Below are 15,877 nucleotides of genomic sequence, written 5' to 3' on the forward strand. Positions count from 1 at the left end.
GCCCCAGGTTGCTGCCTCAAAGCCATGTATCCTGTGTTAGTTGGAGGGGGCCTCGCCTGGTATGCCCCTCACCTGTAAAAAGGGGATACTAAGTACTGGATCCATCGTACTTTCTTTCTAGGAATGGATTGAGGCACAAATGAGAAATTGTATGTGAATATGGTTTCCAATCTATGGAGTGAGTGTTGGGGGTCCTGAAGACAACTCCCAACTGGGAGGGCTTGTCGGACTCTCATCTTCATGGCTATGACTTATTGCCGAAAGTGGATACAAACTCAACTCAGCAAAAGGAAAAGAGCATTAGAGAAAATCCAGAGGAAACGAGGTGCCAGCTTCCAGGAGTCCTCTCCCAGTGAAGTCAGGAAGGACAGGCTTAATTCCTCCAGCGATTGATTGTGGCAACGGGTGTAGAACGTTGTCTACCAGGGACGCTCCTAACAGATTCGGTGTCCAGGGATCGTATTTGGGGCTGCTCACACAGGCGCCCTCTCTGCCTGGCACCTGCCACAATTCCAGGCTCCCAGAGGAAAGGCAAGTGTTCACCCTAAGTGATCCTGCTTATTATAAGCAGTTTAGGCACAGTAAGCCATTCTTAATAGCAAATGGAAAGAAGCCTCCCAAAAGCTGAGTTCCCAAATGTCAGCCAAGGGCCGTCCTTGTAAGCAGGCCTTTTTGGGAATGCAGTCTCGGGATTGGTATGCCAGTCTGTTTTTGCACAGAGTAGAACCCATAGAAAGGATGTTTATAAGTATACACTCAAGAGGGGAAAGGAGGTGTATAACAACAGCAACAACGGTTCATACTTAATGAACCATGAAGTATGGTTCACTAATGACCGTCACTTAGTGACCGTCACTGTGTGTGGGCACTTTTGTGTATGCTTTGCATGCATCATCTTAGGCAGCATTTCTTCCTTAGGACAATCCCGTGATAGAGGCGCTGTTATCTCCATTGCTGGCATCACTGTGTTATATACGGGAGAACTGAGTCCTCAGAGGGACTTGGGAATGTGCCTGGGCTACCAGCTATATGGCTAGTAAGAGAGAAGTACCAGGACCAGAGCACAGCCCTAACAGTGTGGCCCCTGAGTCTGTTTCCTTAGCCACTATTAGACTGTATTCTGCCGGATGCATCCAATATGTTATTTCATTAAAGCTCACAGCAGCTCCATGTGAATATAGTTATTGGACTAATTTTGCGTTTAAAAAGCTGTGGTTCTGGAATGTTAACTTGCGTCTCATCAGCCAGCCAGAGAAGTGACAGAGTCAGGAGTGGGTCTCTGCCTCCTCTCAGCCCCCTTTTCCTGGCGAGGGTTTTGTGAAGTCTTTGGTAAGGAAGATGCAGATGGTTAAGGTGGAAATGAGTCATTCTAGGAGCTGAGACACCCCCCCGTCACCATATTCCACCACTTGGGTACAGAGTTAATGGAAGAAGGGGCTGTGTTGCAAGTAATTCAGCTTTTCCTGCAGTATTTGAGGGCTGATGCCTTCAACTCAATTGGGTTGCCACAACAGTAGATGTGACATTTCTTTCATGAGATGGGGGAAAAGAAAGAAAAAGAATCACACTCAGTCCTGAGTAATTTTAGACAAATCTGTCCAGCAGGTCTAGCTAGCTTTGCTTGCATAGTGGCTACACTCTAAGGAAATTGTTAGAATAGAATCAAAGAGGGAAATAAACAGGAACATGGCAACGTCTGCTTCTCCGGGGAAATCGCAGGTGGTGTGTGTGTGGCGATGGTTGGTGGGAGCTACAGGAAGAGGTGGACAGGGTAGGACTTGGGACAAACTGTCAGCTGCTCGGGGGCAAGAGCTAAGGTCTTGGTCATCATTTAATTCTGCTTCCAACTCCTTTACCCCACCAGTCATGCATATTGCAGTGTTAGGCTTAGCAAAGTCTCAGTGAAGACTCTTTAGTGGGGAAACATGATACATACAGCAAGAGTTACAATTCAGAGTGATAGATGCAATGACTTGGTAGGCTTGGTATTCTGTGGAAGCAGTTTGATCCATCTGAGAAGATTTGTCCATCACACAAAATGCTGCATTCAGAAAGATGCCCATCATTCTCTGCATTATTTCCTTCTTTATAGTGATTTATAAAATTCGATTGTAGTGAGAGAGGAAAAAAGTCTCAGTAAGGTCCTAACCTGCCTTTACCATCTTCCATTGTCACCTCGTTGCCTGTGACGATCTCCAAGAAGCAGTATCCCAGGGTTTTTTTTAATATTTTTTTTTATTGTGGCAAAGTCACATAATATAAAACATACTATTTTAGCCATATTTAACTGTACAGGTCAGAGGCACTAAGTGCATTCAGATTGTTGTGCAGTTCTTACCACCATCCATCTCCTGAATTTTTCACCTTTCTGAAATGAAAACTCTTTTCCCGTTAGACACTAACTCCCCATTCCCCCTCCTCTCTCCTCTCCCTGGAGTCTGGCATCTACCAGTGAGCAGAACCCCAGGTTAAGGGCCCTAATGGGCTGCCCTTGCAACCTCCAGGAGAAGTAAGAAGTAACCTTGATTTGTGACCAAAGCAGTGGGATCATTGACTGGGATTCCAGGGGTTAGTCCTGGGAGGAGGTACCCAGCAGCCAGTGGGTTCTCAGGACAAGAGTGAATAATCGAAATGATGAATCCAAGATCTGAGCTGCCAGAGATTCCTAACACTGTTCTCATATGTCATTTCTTCCAGAGCCATGTTTGACTATGACAAAAGCAAGGACAGTGGGCTGCCAAGTCAAGGACTTAGTTTTAAATACGGAGATATTCTCCACGTTATCAACGCCTCTGATGACGAGTGGTGGCAAGCCAGGAGGGTCACGCTGGAGGGCGACAGTGAAGAGATGGGGGTCATCCCCAGCAAGCGGAGGTAAGGAGGCCCTGCTGATCCTGAGGATTTGCTGTTCACCTCCCTGCGGGTGTGAAGGGAAGGGGAGATGCAGACGTGGCAGACCGTTCCCAGGATGTGTTTGCGTGGGTTAGTCAGTCTGCACAGAAATTGTCAGCGGGGTCGGGGACACAGATTAAATATTCTCACTCTTCTCATGTTAGGTTTTTACCCAAACTGGTAACCATGATACAGCATAAAGCAAGAAAGAGGATCTGCTTATTCTGCCTTCCTAAAACTTGCCGGCTTTCATATGGTCAGGGGTATGTTTATCAGCCTGTATGCTGACTTACAGACTTGGAGGGGTTACTTCAGAGGTTCGTTATTTACTGGGTTGCTTTATAGAAAGTCCAGGTTAAAGACAAGTAAAATAGAACATTTTCAAAGCTGAGGTTCTGGCTTTGTATTCTGTCCAAACATTGATGGGAAAAGACTTTAAAAAACTCCAAGCCAGAATCAGATACTTGAGGATAAACAAGGTCCTGTCTAATACAGAGAACTATATTCACTAACCTATGATAAACCATTGTGGAAAAGAATATTTAAAAAGAATGTATATGTGTGTATAACTGAACCACTTCACTGTGCAGCAGAAATTAACACAATATTGTAAATCAACTATACTTCAATTTAAAAAAGTTAAAAGCTAGTTTCATTGGAGAAAAAACAAAACAAAATTAAATACTTGAGCTGTGAGCTGCTAAACATCTGGCGAGTTCCAAAGAGTGGGTTTACAGAGGTTTATTTACAGCTTTAGTTACTCCTGGTCGCCACCCCAACCAGCTTCCACTCAGATATTTAGTTCTGTATATATTTCCTAAGTCAAGACTGTTATGTTCTAGTATATGAATGGCTGAGTCCCTTCGCTGTTCACCTGAAACTCTCACAGTTGTTCATCGGCTATGAAGTGAAGCATTGGGGCTCAGTCACGTCTGACTCTTTGCAACCCCATGGACTGTCGCTCTCCAGGCTCCTCTGTCCATGGGGTCCTCCAGGCAAGAATACCGGGATGGGTTGCCATTTCCCTATCCAGGGGAGCTTCCTGACCCAGGGATCGAACCCATGCCTCCGGCATGCAGAAGCCACCAGGGAAGCCCTGTTAATTGGCTACCCCAATATACAGCTAAAAGTTCAAAAGAAAAGAAAATGAAGATTATGTTCTTTCTCTTCTAAGCATTTCCTCAACTCTGCTCTTGAAAGGCAGCAATAAACTTCAGAACAACTGCGGCCTTCATCTGTTCCCAGCAGCTTCTGTCCATCACCACTAAAAAGGAACCCTTCTTCCCATGAGTATCCTCTTGGCACCAAGATACTGTCTGAGAAACAAATGATCTGCTCCCTAGAGATGAGATGGTATGAAGTCAAAGTCAGGAATAATGTTTATTCAAAACAGTCACTAACTTTTCTCAAGCCACAAAGGGCTCGCCTCCTCGAATCCAAACATCCCAAATACCTTTGTAGAAAATCCTCCTGAAACTGAGTATTCAAATGCTGCTGCACACAAAGTGACCCAGTGACTGAGGTAGCTCCAACCACAGTGGGAAGATGGAAATTCTCCCCAAGAATAACTGTGGACCATTTGAACCTCAGAGAAGACTGGTCCCTCATCTTTTCCTGCTGGTGGCCACACAGCCCAGGGTGAATGTGAGGAGAGCGGGGCAACGTGACTGTCTCTGTCCCCACCCTCTAAGCTTGGGCCTGTGGATCTCCCACCAGCAGACAGTTCTCTAAACTGGAAGTACAAGTGAAAATGTTAGTCCCTCAGTCATATCTGACTCTCTGCAACACCATGGACCGTAGGCTTCTCTGTTCATGGAATTCTCCAGGCAAGAATACTGGAGTGGTCTGCCATTTCCTACTCCAGGGGATGTTCTAAACCTGGGAATTGAACCCAAGTCTCTTGCATTGCAGGCAGATTCTTTACCATCCAAGCCTCTGGGCTCCTGCATAATTACCTGACGTTGTTTTGAGAGGACATTCTGAGTTTGTAGTTTTTTGTGTTTTCTGAATTTGAAGCAGTAACTCCCAAGAGTAGTATATATTCTGTTTTTCCACTTCCACTTATTTTTGAAAAATAAGGCAGCAAGCATTTTTGTTTGCTTTGATGTGATTAATCAGAGCTGTCTGCAGGGCTGTTCTGTAGAAGAAGGAGCCATCTTGTTGAATATGGGTAGAAATAGGGTGGAGAAGGAAACCTGTCTGGAATGAGATTTCAAGTAATATTAAGGAAATCCTTTTAGTAGTTGGAGCTGCCTAGAGATCGTATAGGAGAAGGCAATGGCACCCCACTCCAGTACTCTTGCCTGGGAAATCCCATGGGCGGAGGATCCTGGTAGGCTGCAGTCCATGGGGTCGTGAAGAGTCGGACATGACTAAGCAACTTCACTTTTCACCTTCATGCATTAGAGAAGGAAATGGCAACCCACTCCAGTGTTCTTGCCTGGAGAATCCCAGGGACAGGGAGCCTGGTGGGCTGCCGTCTACAGGGTCACACAGAGTCGGACACAACTGAAGCGACTTAGCAGCAGCAGCAGCAGCAGCAGCAGCAGAGACGGTATGGGTTACCTGGGAAGACAGTGAATGAGAATAACGGCTTTGACACCAAGGGAACATTATGGAAACTTAAGATACGCCCACTCTCTCCCTCACACACACTGACATACAGAGTGACTCTGATTCAGCCCATCTGGAAATCTGTATTTGTGCGTATGTCCCTCTAGATAATTCTGATAATAGAAGATTCAAGGGCACTAAGTATAATTAAAGGGAAGCAAGCTTTGAGTGGTACAGCTGAGCTACATAATTTTCTGTCACTTTCCAACCCTGAGATTCTGTGATTCTAACCAGTCTTGTCAATAATCCTTCATTTGTTCAATTGCACATCACTGTCCCCCAAGGAACATTCTCAGTGTTAGTCCTCCTGGGTAATTTTCTGCCTGCTGGAGGTCATTCTTGAATTGGCTCTCTCTCAAATATTTTAGGAGAAGGAAATGGCAACCCACTCCAGTATTCTTGCCTAGAGAATCCCATGGACAGAAGAGCCTGGTGGGCTGCCATCTATGGGGTAGCACAGAGTCGGGCACGACTGAAGCGGCTTAGCAGCAGCAGCAGCAGCAAATATTTTAGGAGAAAACCATCCTAACCACCATGCTGGCCTGGAGAAGTGTGCCTCATGACTCTAATGTTGACATTTGCATTCTTGCTCATAAAGAGTTCAGTACTGCCCATCTCATCTGTGTGTGTGTGTGTGTGTGTGTGTGTTTATGGCTGTAAATGAATTTCTATTAAATTTTCTCCTTAGGATGGTAACTCTTTCCAAAAATGTTACTATTATTGTTTTATGTGTTTATAAAAGTAACACATTTCATTGTAGAAAATGGGAAAATTTAGAAAAGTTATCAAGAAGAAATAAAAATCACTTATAATCATACCCCACAAAGCATTCTTGTACACTTACCTTAATGCAATTTAAGACCTGTCATGAGCCTTCCCTAGGGCTGCTCTTTAATGCTTAGCTTCTAAAGGAGGTACTCTCATTTTATACTGCATTCAGCGTCTTACAACTGTAGCTCAGAATAAATGGTTGCTGGTATACATATGATTTATTATTAGATTAGGGTTATTTTTTCCCATCCTTAATTCCTTTCTGGCCCCTTTTCAGTTAGAGGCCAGAGAAGAATTATAGTTCAGCTCCTAGAGCCAGTTTGGAAAAATTTCATAATGGATAACATCAGTGTATGACTTTAGCCTTTATAAAAATGTACTCTATTGATGATTTCATTTAATCATTTCAATGAAACCATAAGATGAATATGAAAATCATTGCCTTTTCCCTCTCTCTTTTTTGAAGTTGGTAAATAAATGTTTATTTAAATAAATGTTCCTTGAACATGCTAGACACTGTTGTAAGCCCTTTATAATTAATTAACTTATTTAAACCTCATTACAATCCTATGGGGAATGTAATATAATTACCTTCATTTTACAAACCAGGAGACTGAAGCAGAGAGAGGTTAATTTACTTGCCTGAAATTGCCCAGCTAATAAATGGCATAACTGAGATTTGATTCCAGGCTGTAACACTCTTAACTCATATGCAATTCCTGCCACCCAACATTATAGAAATAAGAATTGACAAAACTCAGCTCAGCAAGCACCGCATGAGCGCCATCAGTGTGCCAAGCGCTGTCATCAGATCACTGCCTGGAGCTGGTGTTTGTGGGACCAGCATGTAACTATGGCTCAGTACCCTGGTGAGGACAGGGGCTATAGTGTAAATAAAGGTGCTGTCTTAGTTCCAGCTACCGTGACAGAACACCATTCACTGGGTGACTTGGACAACAGACATGTATATTTTGCAGTTCTGAAGTTCAAAATCAAGGCACTAGCCATTCAGCTTCCCAGAGAGAGGCCCTTCCTCCTAGTTTGCAGACAGTCCTCTTGCTATTTTCTCACGTGACTGAGAGAGAGAGAGAGAGAGCTCTTTTCTCTCCTGTCTCTTCTTTTTGGCCACTAATCTGATTCATGAGGGCTCCACCCTCATGACCTTATTACCTCCCAGTGCCTCACCACCATAGACCACCACCCTGGAGATTGAGGCTTCAACATAGGAATTTTGTGTGGACACAAACATTCAGTCCATAGCAGGTACCAAGGGAAGAGGAAGGGCAGCAGACAGAGGAGTGAATTCCATATGAGGATAGACTATGTATTGTGCCGGTGCTTTCAAATATAAGATTTTCTTTAATCTTCACAAAAGCTTCATAAAGAAACTGAAGATCAGAGAAGTCAGGTAACTTCCCCAAGGATGCACAGTCAGCCACTGGCCTAGGTCTCTCTGTAGCAAGACTAGATGGCTTTTCACTACCCCAACGGTATACTAGAAGCCCTTGACAAGTAAGAAGCTTTTATACGTTTCAAATACTATACTAACCATTTTTAGTATTATCTAATATTCACCATAATTTTTCAAGCCTGTCTTAATATCCTAATTTCACCAGTCTCATGAAACGTGAGATCCTAAGAGGTTAAGTGACCTACCCTAAGTCACCGAGCTAGTAGGTGGCAGATGGAGAATTCCAGTGCATATTTGTGTGATTTCTAAACCTGGGCTCTTAGCACAGAATCTCTCTTTTCTGAGATTACATAGTTTCTGAAGAGCCAAACTGGGATGTGTTCTCCTGTCTCTTAACCCAAGTCTCTATTCATTGCCCCACAGTGCCTGGGCTCTCAGATGGCAGCTTGCAGCTAGCATTGAGGAAGTGTTCATTCACTTAGCTTCCCTGCAAGCCTGTGGCCAGTAACCTGTATGGTGTTTCAGTCCTCCCTGCAGCGGGGCCTGCGGGGGCACAGGCAGAGTGATACCCAGCCCCAGATGCTGTTCTGACCATCCAGTGCTGCAGGCCTGTCCTCATTGTGTCTTTGGCGGGAACCTGAAAACACCAGATGGGAGATGGGTAAGGAACAGAGGAAGACAGCTGGGCTCATTAAAGCATGGCCATTTGGTGCTCCCTGGAGATGCTAGATGTCAGAACTGATTGCTCAAATTTTGCCATCCAGTTCAAGTTTTCAGTATTTTGGTCAGTGACCAAACCAGGACGGAGGGGATTATTTCTGCTTAAACAATCTAATTAATTGCTTGCCTCTTGAGTGTGAGAGAAGTATGTCAGTCCTTCTCATCACGAGTCAGTCTTTCCACACAAGTGACCCACCAATTCCTTAGGTAAAGATTTATGGTTCTTAACATCATGTATTTCTGTCCAAGGAGTCTCACTTAGTAGAACAGAGAAGGTGATGCTACACTTTTACATAGATTCCTACCAAGGAAAAAAGTCAGGAAATGGTCAGCAAGTTTTTTTTTCAGAAACACTGGTTGTTTGGGCACGTCACTTCAACTCTCTGAGCCTTAGGTGTCACATCCAGGTCAAGAACCAGTAAGCCTCTTCGATGATTCTTTCATTCATTTACCAACGAAGATTAAGCACCTGCTATCTGCCCAGCTTCATCTTAAACCCTGGATTATCATGCCGATTATAGATAAGATAGGTAAGGTGGTTAGCATGCATCTAATACTTTTGTGCTTACTCAAATGATATACATTTTCCCTTCTCCAAATTTTGAGCTTTTGATGCTCAGAAAAGCACAGTATTATGTAGGGACCTATCTCTCAGCCCTAACTGATCTTGACAATAAACTGTCCACATGCATCCCAATAAGCACTACGAGAGAGTACAGGGCTGAGGCATGTGAGGAAAAAAAGATAAGCCACACCCCTTGCGACCCAGCAGAAAAGATTTGCAGAGACCCCCAAGAAGCAATTAGCATGGGCCTCTGGGATGGAAAAACACAACTATGGTTGGGGATGCAATAAATGTGAAAAGACTTCTGAGGAGAGAAATCAATCCAGTGTTTGTGATGTCAGATTGCAAATAGACATCTAGCTAACCTGAATTTCAGTGCTAAAAGCAAATCTATTCTGAGTTTTGAGGCCAGCTTGTCAAAACAGGTATTATGTCAGTGACTCAATGCTGAATTTGGTTATGGTTTATTTAATTCAGGACAATCGGGATTTGGGATGCAAAGAAGGAGGGTGGTTATCATTTGTGAGAAAGTAGGCCCTGACTCCTAAGGAACTATATTGGTCTTGAATTGTGGGTGACCCTCTACAGTCTCTCACTGGGTAAGGGCAGTGTGGAAGGTCCTTAAATACTGTTTCCCAAACAGAATGCATGTGGTCAGACACTGTTAGGAGATACATGCTCAGTCCCTGTTTCTACCATTTTCTAATTTAGGAAGCTTTGAGTCTTAGCTTTTCCAGCCATAAAATGGGACTGAGAATACCACACTTGGTTATTGTTAGGGCCAAATGAATGATGTAAATGTGAAGGACTTTTTCATTAATAATAATATGTTAAAATTTCAGTTACCACTTATATCATCATCTTTATTACTCATGAAACTTCCACCCCAAGTAGAAATCAAAGCTCTCTGACTTCCTTCTTGAGTGAACCAAAATCTGCCACTCCTACAGTAAGGCTTTAATTTTTTTTGTTTAACTTTTTTTCATTGCTTGTTTGAAGATCAGTGATAAACCATGTCACATATTAGGTGTGTTTGTGTGTGTGTCTCTGTCTGTCTGCCTGTTCATATGACTTAGTCTCTGCAACTCGTTTTAAGATTTAAGTGATGAACCACTAAGATGGCCTAATAGAAACATTTCTGAAGGAACATAGAAGGCATGAACTTAGAAACCAAGGGGGAAATGTTAGAATGCTCTATCTAAGCAATTCTTAGAAGAGAATGAGTTCAGCCTCATTTATGTTTGGGGCCCATGTGAGCTCTCTCACTTTATGCAGAATTTATTTTCCATAGACTAATCAAATAACCATGTACTCTCTGTGTGTCATTCTGGTATCCCCTGATGGACTGGTGTTTCCCATAAGTAGGCTGGTTAACACAGAGAAGCCAGGAGAAGGTCGGGGCTGTAACAGCAGTTTCAGAAGGGCCCAAAGAGATGAATACCAATTAGCATTTGCACTTGGATTAAAACTGAGAAAAGCTGAAGAAGCTCAGAGCAGACATTTTCACAGTGAGCATCTTTGCACTTTGCTACTTACCTTATGTGAAGTCGTCCTTGCTCTCCTCCCAACCGTTGTATGTTGGGCGCAGGTCGAAACTCTCGGTGGAACATACTGCTTTAATATCTGAGGTTAGATTTGAAGAATTTTGCTCGTCTGTTTCCACTCAAATATTCTACTCTCATACCAAAATAAATATATTCTGAAACTCCATTCTGTAACTATAGAAACCCTGATCTTCAATGTGTTTCAGCTGGAAACACAAAATAACTCTCAAAGAGAAGTATGTCGTTAATTATTGATTTATGAATAGCTTAGATTTCATAAACCCTTAAAGTTTCTGTAGATTCAGGGATTTTTCCTCTCTTTTTTTCTTACCCCATTTTTGAAATTAGACCTACCCATATTTAAATAAAGAATGATGCTAAAACAATGCAATTAATATTAATTTAGTTCAGCTGTTAAAATTTACTGAGGACTTGCTGTAATACTCTGAGTCATATGTGGAGTTGCCTTTGAGGAACATGGAGCCTTTTATGTGCAACTCAAAATAAACAGCACAGAAGGAAACGAGATAACACCGACAAAGACAGACAAACAAGTGTGGTGTGGCTTAGAGGACGGAACGATCATGTCTAATTAGACAGGCTCAGAAAGAAAATCGGAGAAATATCTAGCTTCTCGTTTCAACTCCATCCTCCAAACAGACACAAGACCTGCCAACTTTATTCTGTTAATGTTTCTCAAACTCTTCCCTCTCCTCCACTTCATTATCACTCCTCATCATTTCTTGCCTGGATTATGGCAATAGCTTCTTAATAGGCTTCCTGCTTCCCACTGTTCTTCCCTCCTCCTCCCCCAGAGTCACTTATTTAAAATGCTAGTCTAGTCTATCATTTCTTGGCTTTATAGCCTCTAACAAGTCGCGAGGATTCCCCAAGGGAAAGCCCCATGCCCTTAGTGTAGAGGGATCCCCTTTCTATTATAAAGGAGGCCCCACCAGCTCCCCAGCCTCATGGCCTGGTGCTGTATGTACACTGTATCAGAATCTTCCTGCAGTCTTTAGCTTGATTATAACTTCAGGTCATGGTACATGTTGTGCCTCCCTTCTGTCTGGGAGATTCTCCTTGAACTTTTCCCACTGACAAGCTCTTTCTCACCATTTAAGTCTCACAGAAATGTACTCCTTCTCCAAGAAGCCCTCCCCATTGCTTTCCACTCCTTATCACCCTCCAGTGAGATGGATGTGCCCACTCACCTTGCTATCAGCAGTCTTATTGTGCAGTAGTATCTGTCTTTTTATGCCTCTGTCCCCTCCAACAAGACATTACTATGCCTTCATTGGAGTCATGCTTTTTAAGTTTTTTTTTCCCCCAACACCTTACTTGATACAGGGTAGGCTTTCAATAAGTACTTGATGAATGAATGAAGGTAAAAATAACAAAAACTGCAGAGATGGCAGCAGAAGGACACTGGGCAAAGGAAAAGTTCAAGATTATAACATATTTGGTTTGAGGTAAAAGTAAACACCCCAGCTTTCTTAAAGAGAAGGAAAGAAAAAGGAAGCAAACAAAAAGGGATATTAGGAGAGGAGAGTTTACTTGGCCTCCACTTTAGGTGTTCATGTCTGTGGACTGTGATTTCTTGAAGTAGATTCTGATTGATTCAGGCATTTAAATAGCAAATATTAGGTTTTTATTCCTATGTGACGATTCAGTACATGTAACACAAAAATTGCAACGGATGTGTTAGCAGCTTAGAGATGTTATACCAAGACTTTTTATACTAACAAAGAAACACAAATATTTTAAAACATTTTATTTTATCTGAAGGATAAGAAGAAGAGGTATTCTTCATTGGATAAGGAATTTAAAGTCATATATGCCTTGCCATATGATAGACCCTTTATTTTCCATTTTCCTTAGGGTGGAAAGAAAGGAACGTGCCCGATTGAAGACAGTGAAGTTTAATGCAAAACCTGGAGTGATTGATTCAAAAGGGGTAGGTACAAAATAATTGAAACATTAAGTTCTCTAGGTTGCCATGGATTGAACTGAAATTAGCATGGAAGCTTTCAGTAACAGACAGATTATGGAGCTACAAGACAGTAGATCACTTAAAAATGTTTTGCTAAAAGCCATGACGTTATTTCTGATGAAATAGATCTATAATAAATATACTAAATATTGGGGGTAAAGCTGCTAGTGATCAGCAGAAATGATGCATTATCAAGGTGATATGATGACTATAGTGAAGAAGAAAAAAGATAGTTTTGGTATTTTTATTTCTCTAACTTTTTTCTTTTAAAATAAACATTTTCAAAGGCTAGATCCTATAAAAGATGCCTGCTCATCATAAGATATATCTAACCCTTTACACATTATAAAGTTAGGTCATGGAAATATACAGATGGATCATCTAAGTGAATACTTGGATTGTTGTGACAGACATAGAAAAGAAGAAAATTAACAAATGAAATTTAGGGTTATGCAACCATCACCACAGTCAACTTCAGAATATTTCATCACCCCGTAAAGAAATCCTGCAGCAGTCACGCCCCTCTCCCCAGCCCTCTGACCTAGCCCTAGGGGACTACTAATCTACTTTGTCTCCATAGGTTTGCCTGTTCTGTATAGTTCATACAAATGGCATTACATACTATGTGGTCTTTTGCGACTGCTTCTTTCACTGTACATAACATTCTCAAAGTGCCTCTGTGTTGTAGCATATATAAGCACTTCTTTTCTTTTCATTGCCCAACAATATTCCATTGTATGGTTATACTCATATAAATGTATCCATGCATCAGTTGGTGGAAATTCATGTTGTTTCCACTTAGGGGCAATTATGAATAATGATGCTATCAACATTTGTGTATAGATTTTTGTATAGAAATATACTCTTACTTCCATTGGGCATGTACTTAGGAGTGCAATTCCTGGGTCATATGATAACTCTGTGTTTAACATTTTGGGGAACTGCCAGACTGTTTCCAGGGTGGCTGTAACATTCTGCATTCTCATCGTCAGTGTATGAGGGTTCCAGTTTCTCTCCCTCCTTGCCAGCACTTGTTATTATACGTCTTTCTGCTTATAGTCCTCCTGTTTGGTCTGAAATATCTCCTTGTGGTTGTGATTTTTTATTTCTCTAATTACCATTGGTATTAAACATCTTTTCATGTGCTTATTGACCAGTTGTATATCTTCTTTGGAGAAGTGTCTTTTCGGGTCCTTTGCCCATTTTTAAAATGGCATTCTTTTGTTGTTGCTGAGCTGTAGAAGTTCTTTGTATATTCCAGATATTAATCTCTTATTAAATATACACTTTCCAAATATTTTCTCCCATTCTATTAGTTGTCTCTCTTCAGAATGTCTGTTGGTGAACAAATTTTTTTTATTTTGATATTTACCTATTTTTTCTTTTTCTACTTTCTTTGGTATTATATCTAGAAAACCAAGACCATGAAGATGTCCATATTTTCTTCTGAGTTTTATACTTTTAGCTGTTACATTTAGGTGGTTGATCCATTTTGCATCAGTTACTGTGTATGATATGAAGTAGGATTGTAATTTCATTCTTTTGCACATGAATTATTTTCTTAGTTTTATTTTTTGATAGTTCATTGCAAGTATATAGAAATGTAATTATTGTGTATATGAGCCTTATACCTTGCTGAATCCATTTATTAATTGTAATAGCTTTTTGGTGGATTCCTCAGGATTTCCTATCTACAAGGTCATATTATATGTAAAAAGAGAGTTTTACTTCTTTCTTTTCAATCTAGGTGACTTTTATTTCTTTATTATAACTGATTGCCTTGGCTAGAACTTCCTGTATAGTTTGTATGAAAGTAGCAAACTGTTCAGTTCCTGACCTTAAGGGCAAAGCATTTAATCTTTCCTGTTGTATGATGTAAGTTGTGGGTTGTAAAGTTTTTTTTAATCTATTTTTAAGTGATAATACAAGAATTGTGTTGCTGTATTGTGAAATATCTTTCCCCACCTCTGCTTTCCCATTCTCTTTCTCTTCATATTCTTTCCTTTACTTTTCTGCCCTAACATTTTTGACTTGTGAACCACACACAGAACCACAAGTTTAGGTCAACATTTGTCACCATGAAAGCAAAAAGCAAAGCTATCATTTCTCAGGACTTTTGAGCCCTAAACCACAACACTGCCCTTTGTATTTTTAAGCAGAAGTTTCACTGGGCAGCCCAGTCATTGACACAATGATTTTCATTCCCCTAATACATTCTGGTGAAAGGGAATTTATTTAAACATGATGTCACGCTAAAAAATAGTGAGGGAATAGGTCATCATGCATGGAAACCTTTCAAACAAATACTGTCTCCATACAAAAGGGTAAGATTTTTCAGTGATTCTTGGTGAGAATTTTAGGATAGATTTCCTGTTTGTTTCATATACATAGTTGGATATATAGCAAAGAATTTTCATTGAATACCTACCATGTGCCAGACACAGGATTAGAACTTGTGAAAGATACAAAGGTAACACAGGCCCTTCCCCTCAAGAGCTTATAGCATCAGTGAGAGCCCAGATGCCTTTTTAATACAGACAAACTTGTGTGTTGTGTTTTTTTAATCATATTGTTGAATACGACTAGGTACGAGCCAATGAGTAGAATATAAATCCTAGGACTTGAGTGGCTGCTGAAGGAGAAGCAGAGATCACGTGGAGAGGGAAACTCTGAACTGAAAGTCGTGAGACTCGGGTACCTGAGTTCTGGTGTCAGTTTATCACTGAGGCGTCACTGCTCTTGGACCTCATTAGCAAAGTAGCAGCTTTGAACTATATCAGGGATGTCAAAGAAGTTTCACCTCCTGTGTACACTGATGAATTGATGGCTCTAACTAGAAAATGTGTTGAAAATGATTCTGAGGCCATATATGACCTCAACAGAAAAAAAAAGGGGGTGTCATGATTGATGTCATGCCTAACACACTATTGGGAATTGTTCTCTGCTTGAGATCTCTGGATTCAGTGATTTTTAAGGTGCCTTCCAGCATTAATTCTCCATGAGCCTATTAATTAAAAAGCAATAAACCATAGTTTCCAAGTCCCTACAAAAATAGTACATCAATGAGAAGATTCTCATCCTGAAGTAGAACGTAAAGGACAATAAGAGAAAGACAGGACAATTAAGACTGAAGAAAGGACAGACCCACTCACCAATGGAGAGTTAAGAAAGTCAGGAGATGCCACTCACTTGGAGCCTTGGACAAAAACTACAGAAATTAGTCGTTGTTACAGAGGCCTCAGTCTCTGAGACCCAGGGGTAAATGCAGCATAAACTGAAAAGGAAAACTGTTTGAAATGAGGAAGAGGATGGGATATTTAAGTAACATTATCATCAGCTGGTGTCAACAGAACATTGTGAGTTGTTGGGGA

The 15,877-nt window shown here is 41.3% G+C and overlaps 1 protein-coding gene across 24 annotated transcripts in view; it reads left to right on the forward strand.

Annotated features, from left to right (window-relative positions):
• The window catches only part of DLG2 (discs large MAGUK scaffold protein 2), a 2,364,981-nt gene that overhangs the window by 2,284,628 nt on the left and 64,476 nt on the right, over positions 1-15,877 (forward strand). For all 24 annotated transcript variants that reach the window (XM_018042817.1, XM_018042821.1, XM_018042823.1 and 21 more), the window contains 2 exons: positions 2,698-2,874; positions 12,395-12,470. In XM_018042817.1, the coding sequence (XP_017898306.1) occupies positions 2,698-2,874; positions 12,395-12,470 (253 nt within the window). The remainder of the gene's footprint in view (positions 1-2,697; positions 2,875-12,394; positions 12,471-15,877) is intronic.

This window comes from Capra hircus, chromosome 29, assembly GCF_001704415.2.
Source record: "Capra hircus breed San Clemente chromosome 29, ASM170441v1, whole genome shotgun sequence".
Taxonomy (NCBI): domain Eukaryota; kingdom Metazoa; phylum Chordata; class Mammalia; order Artiodactyla; family Bovidae; genus Capra; species Capra hircus.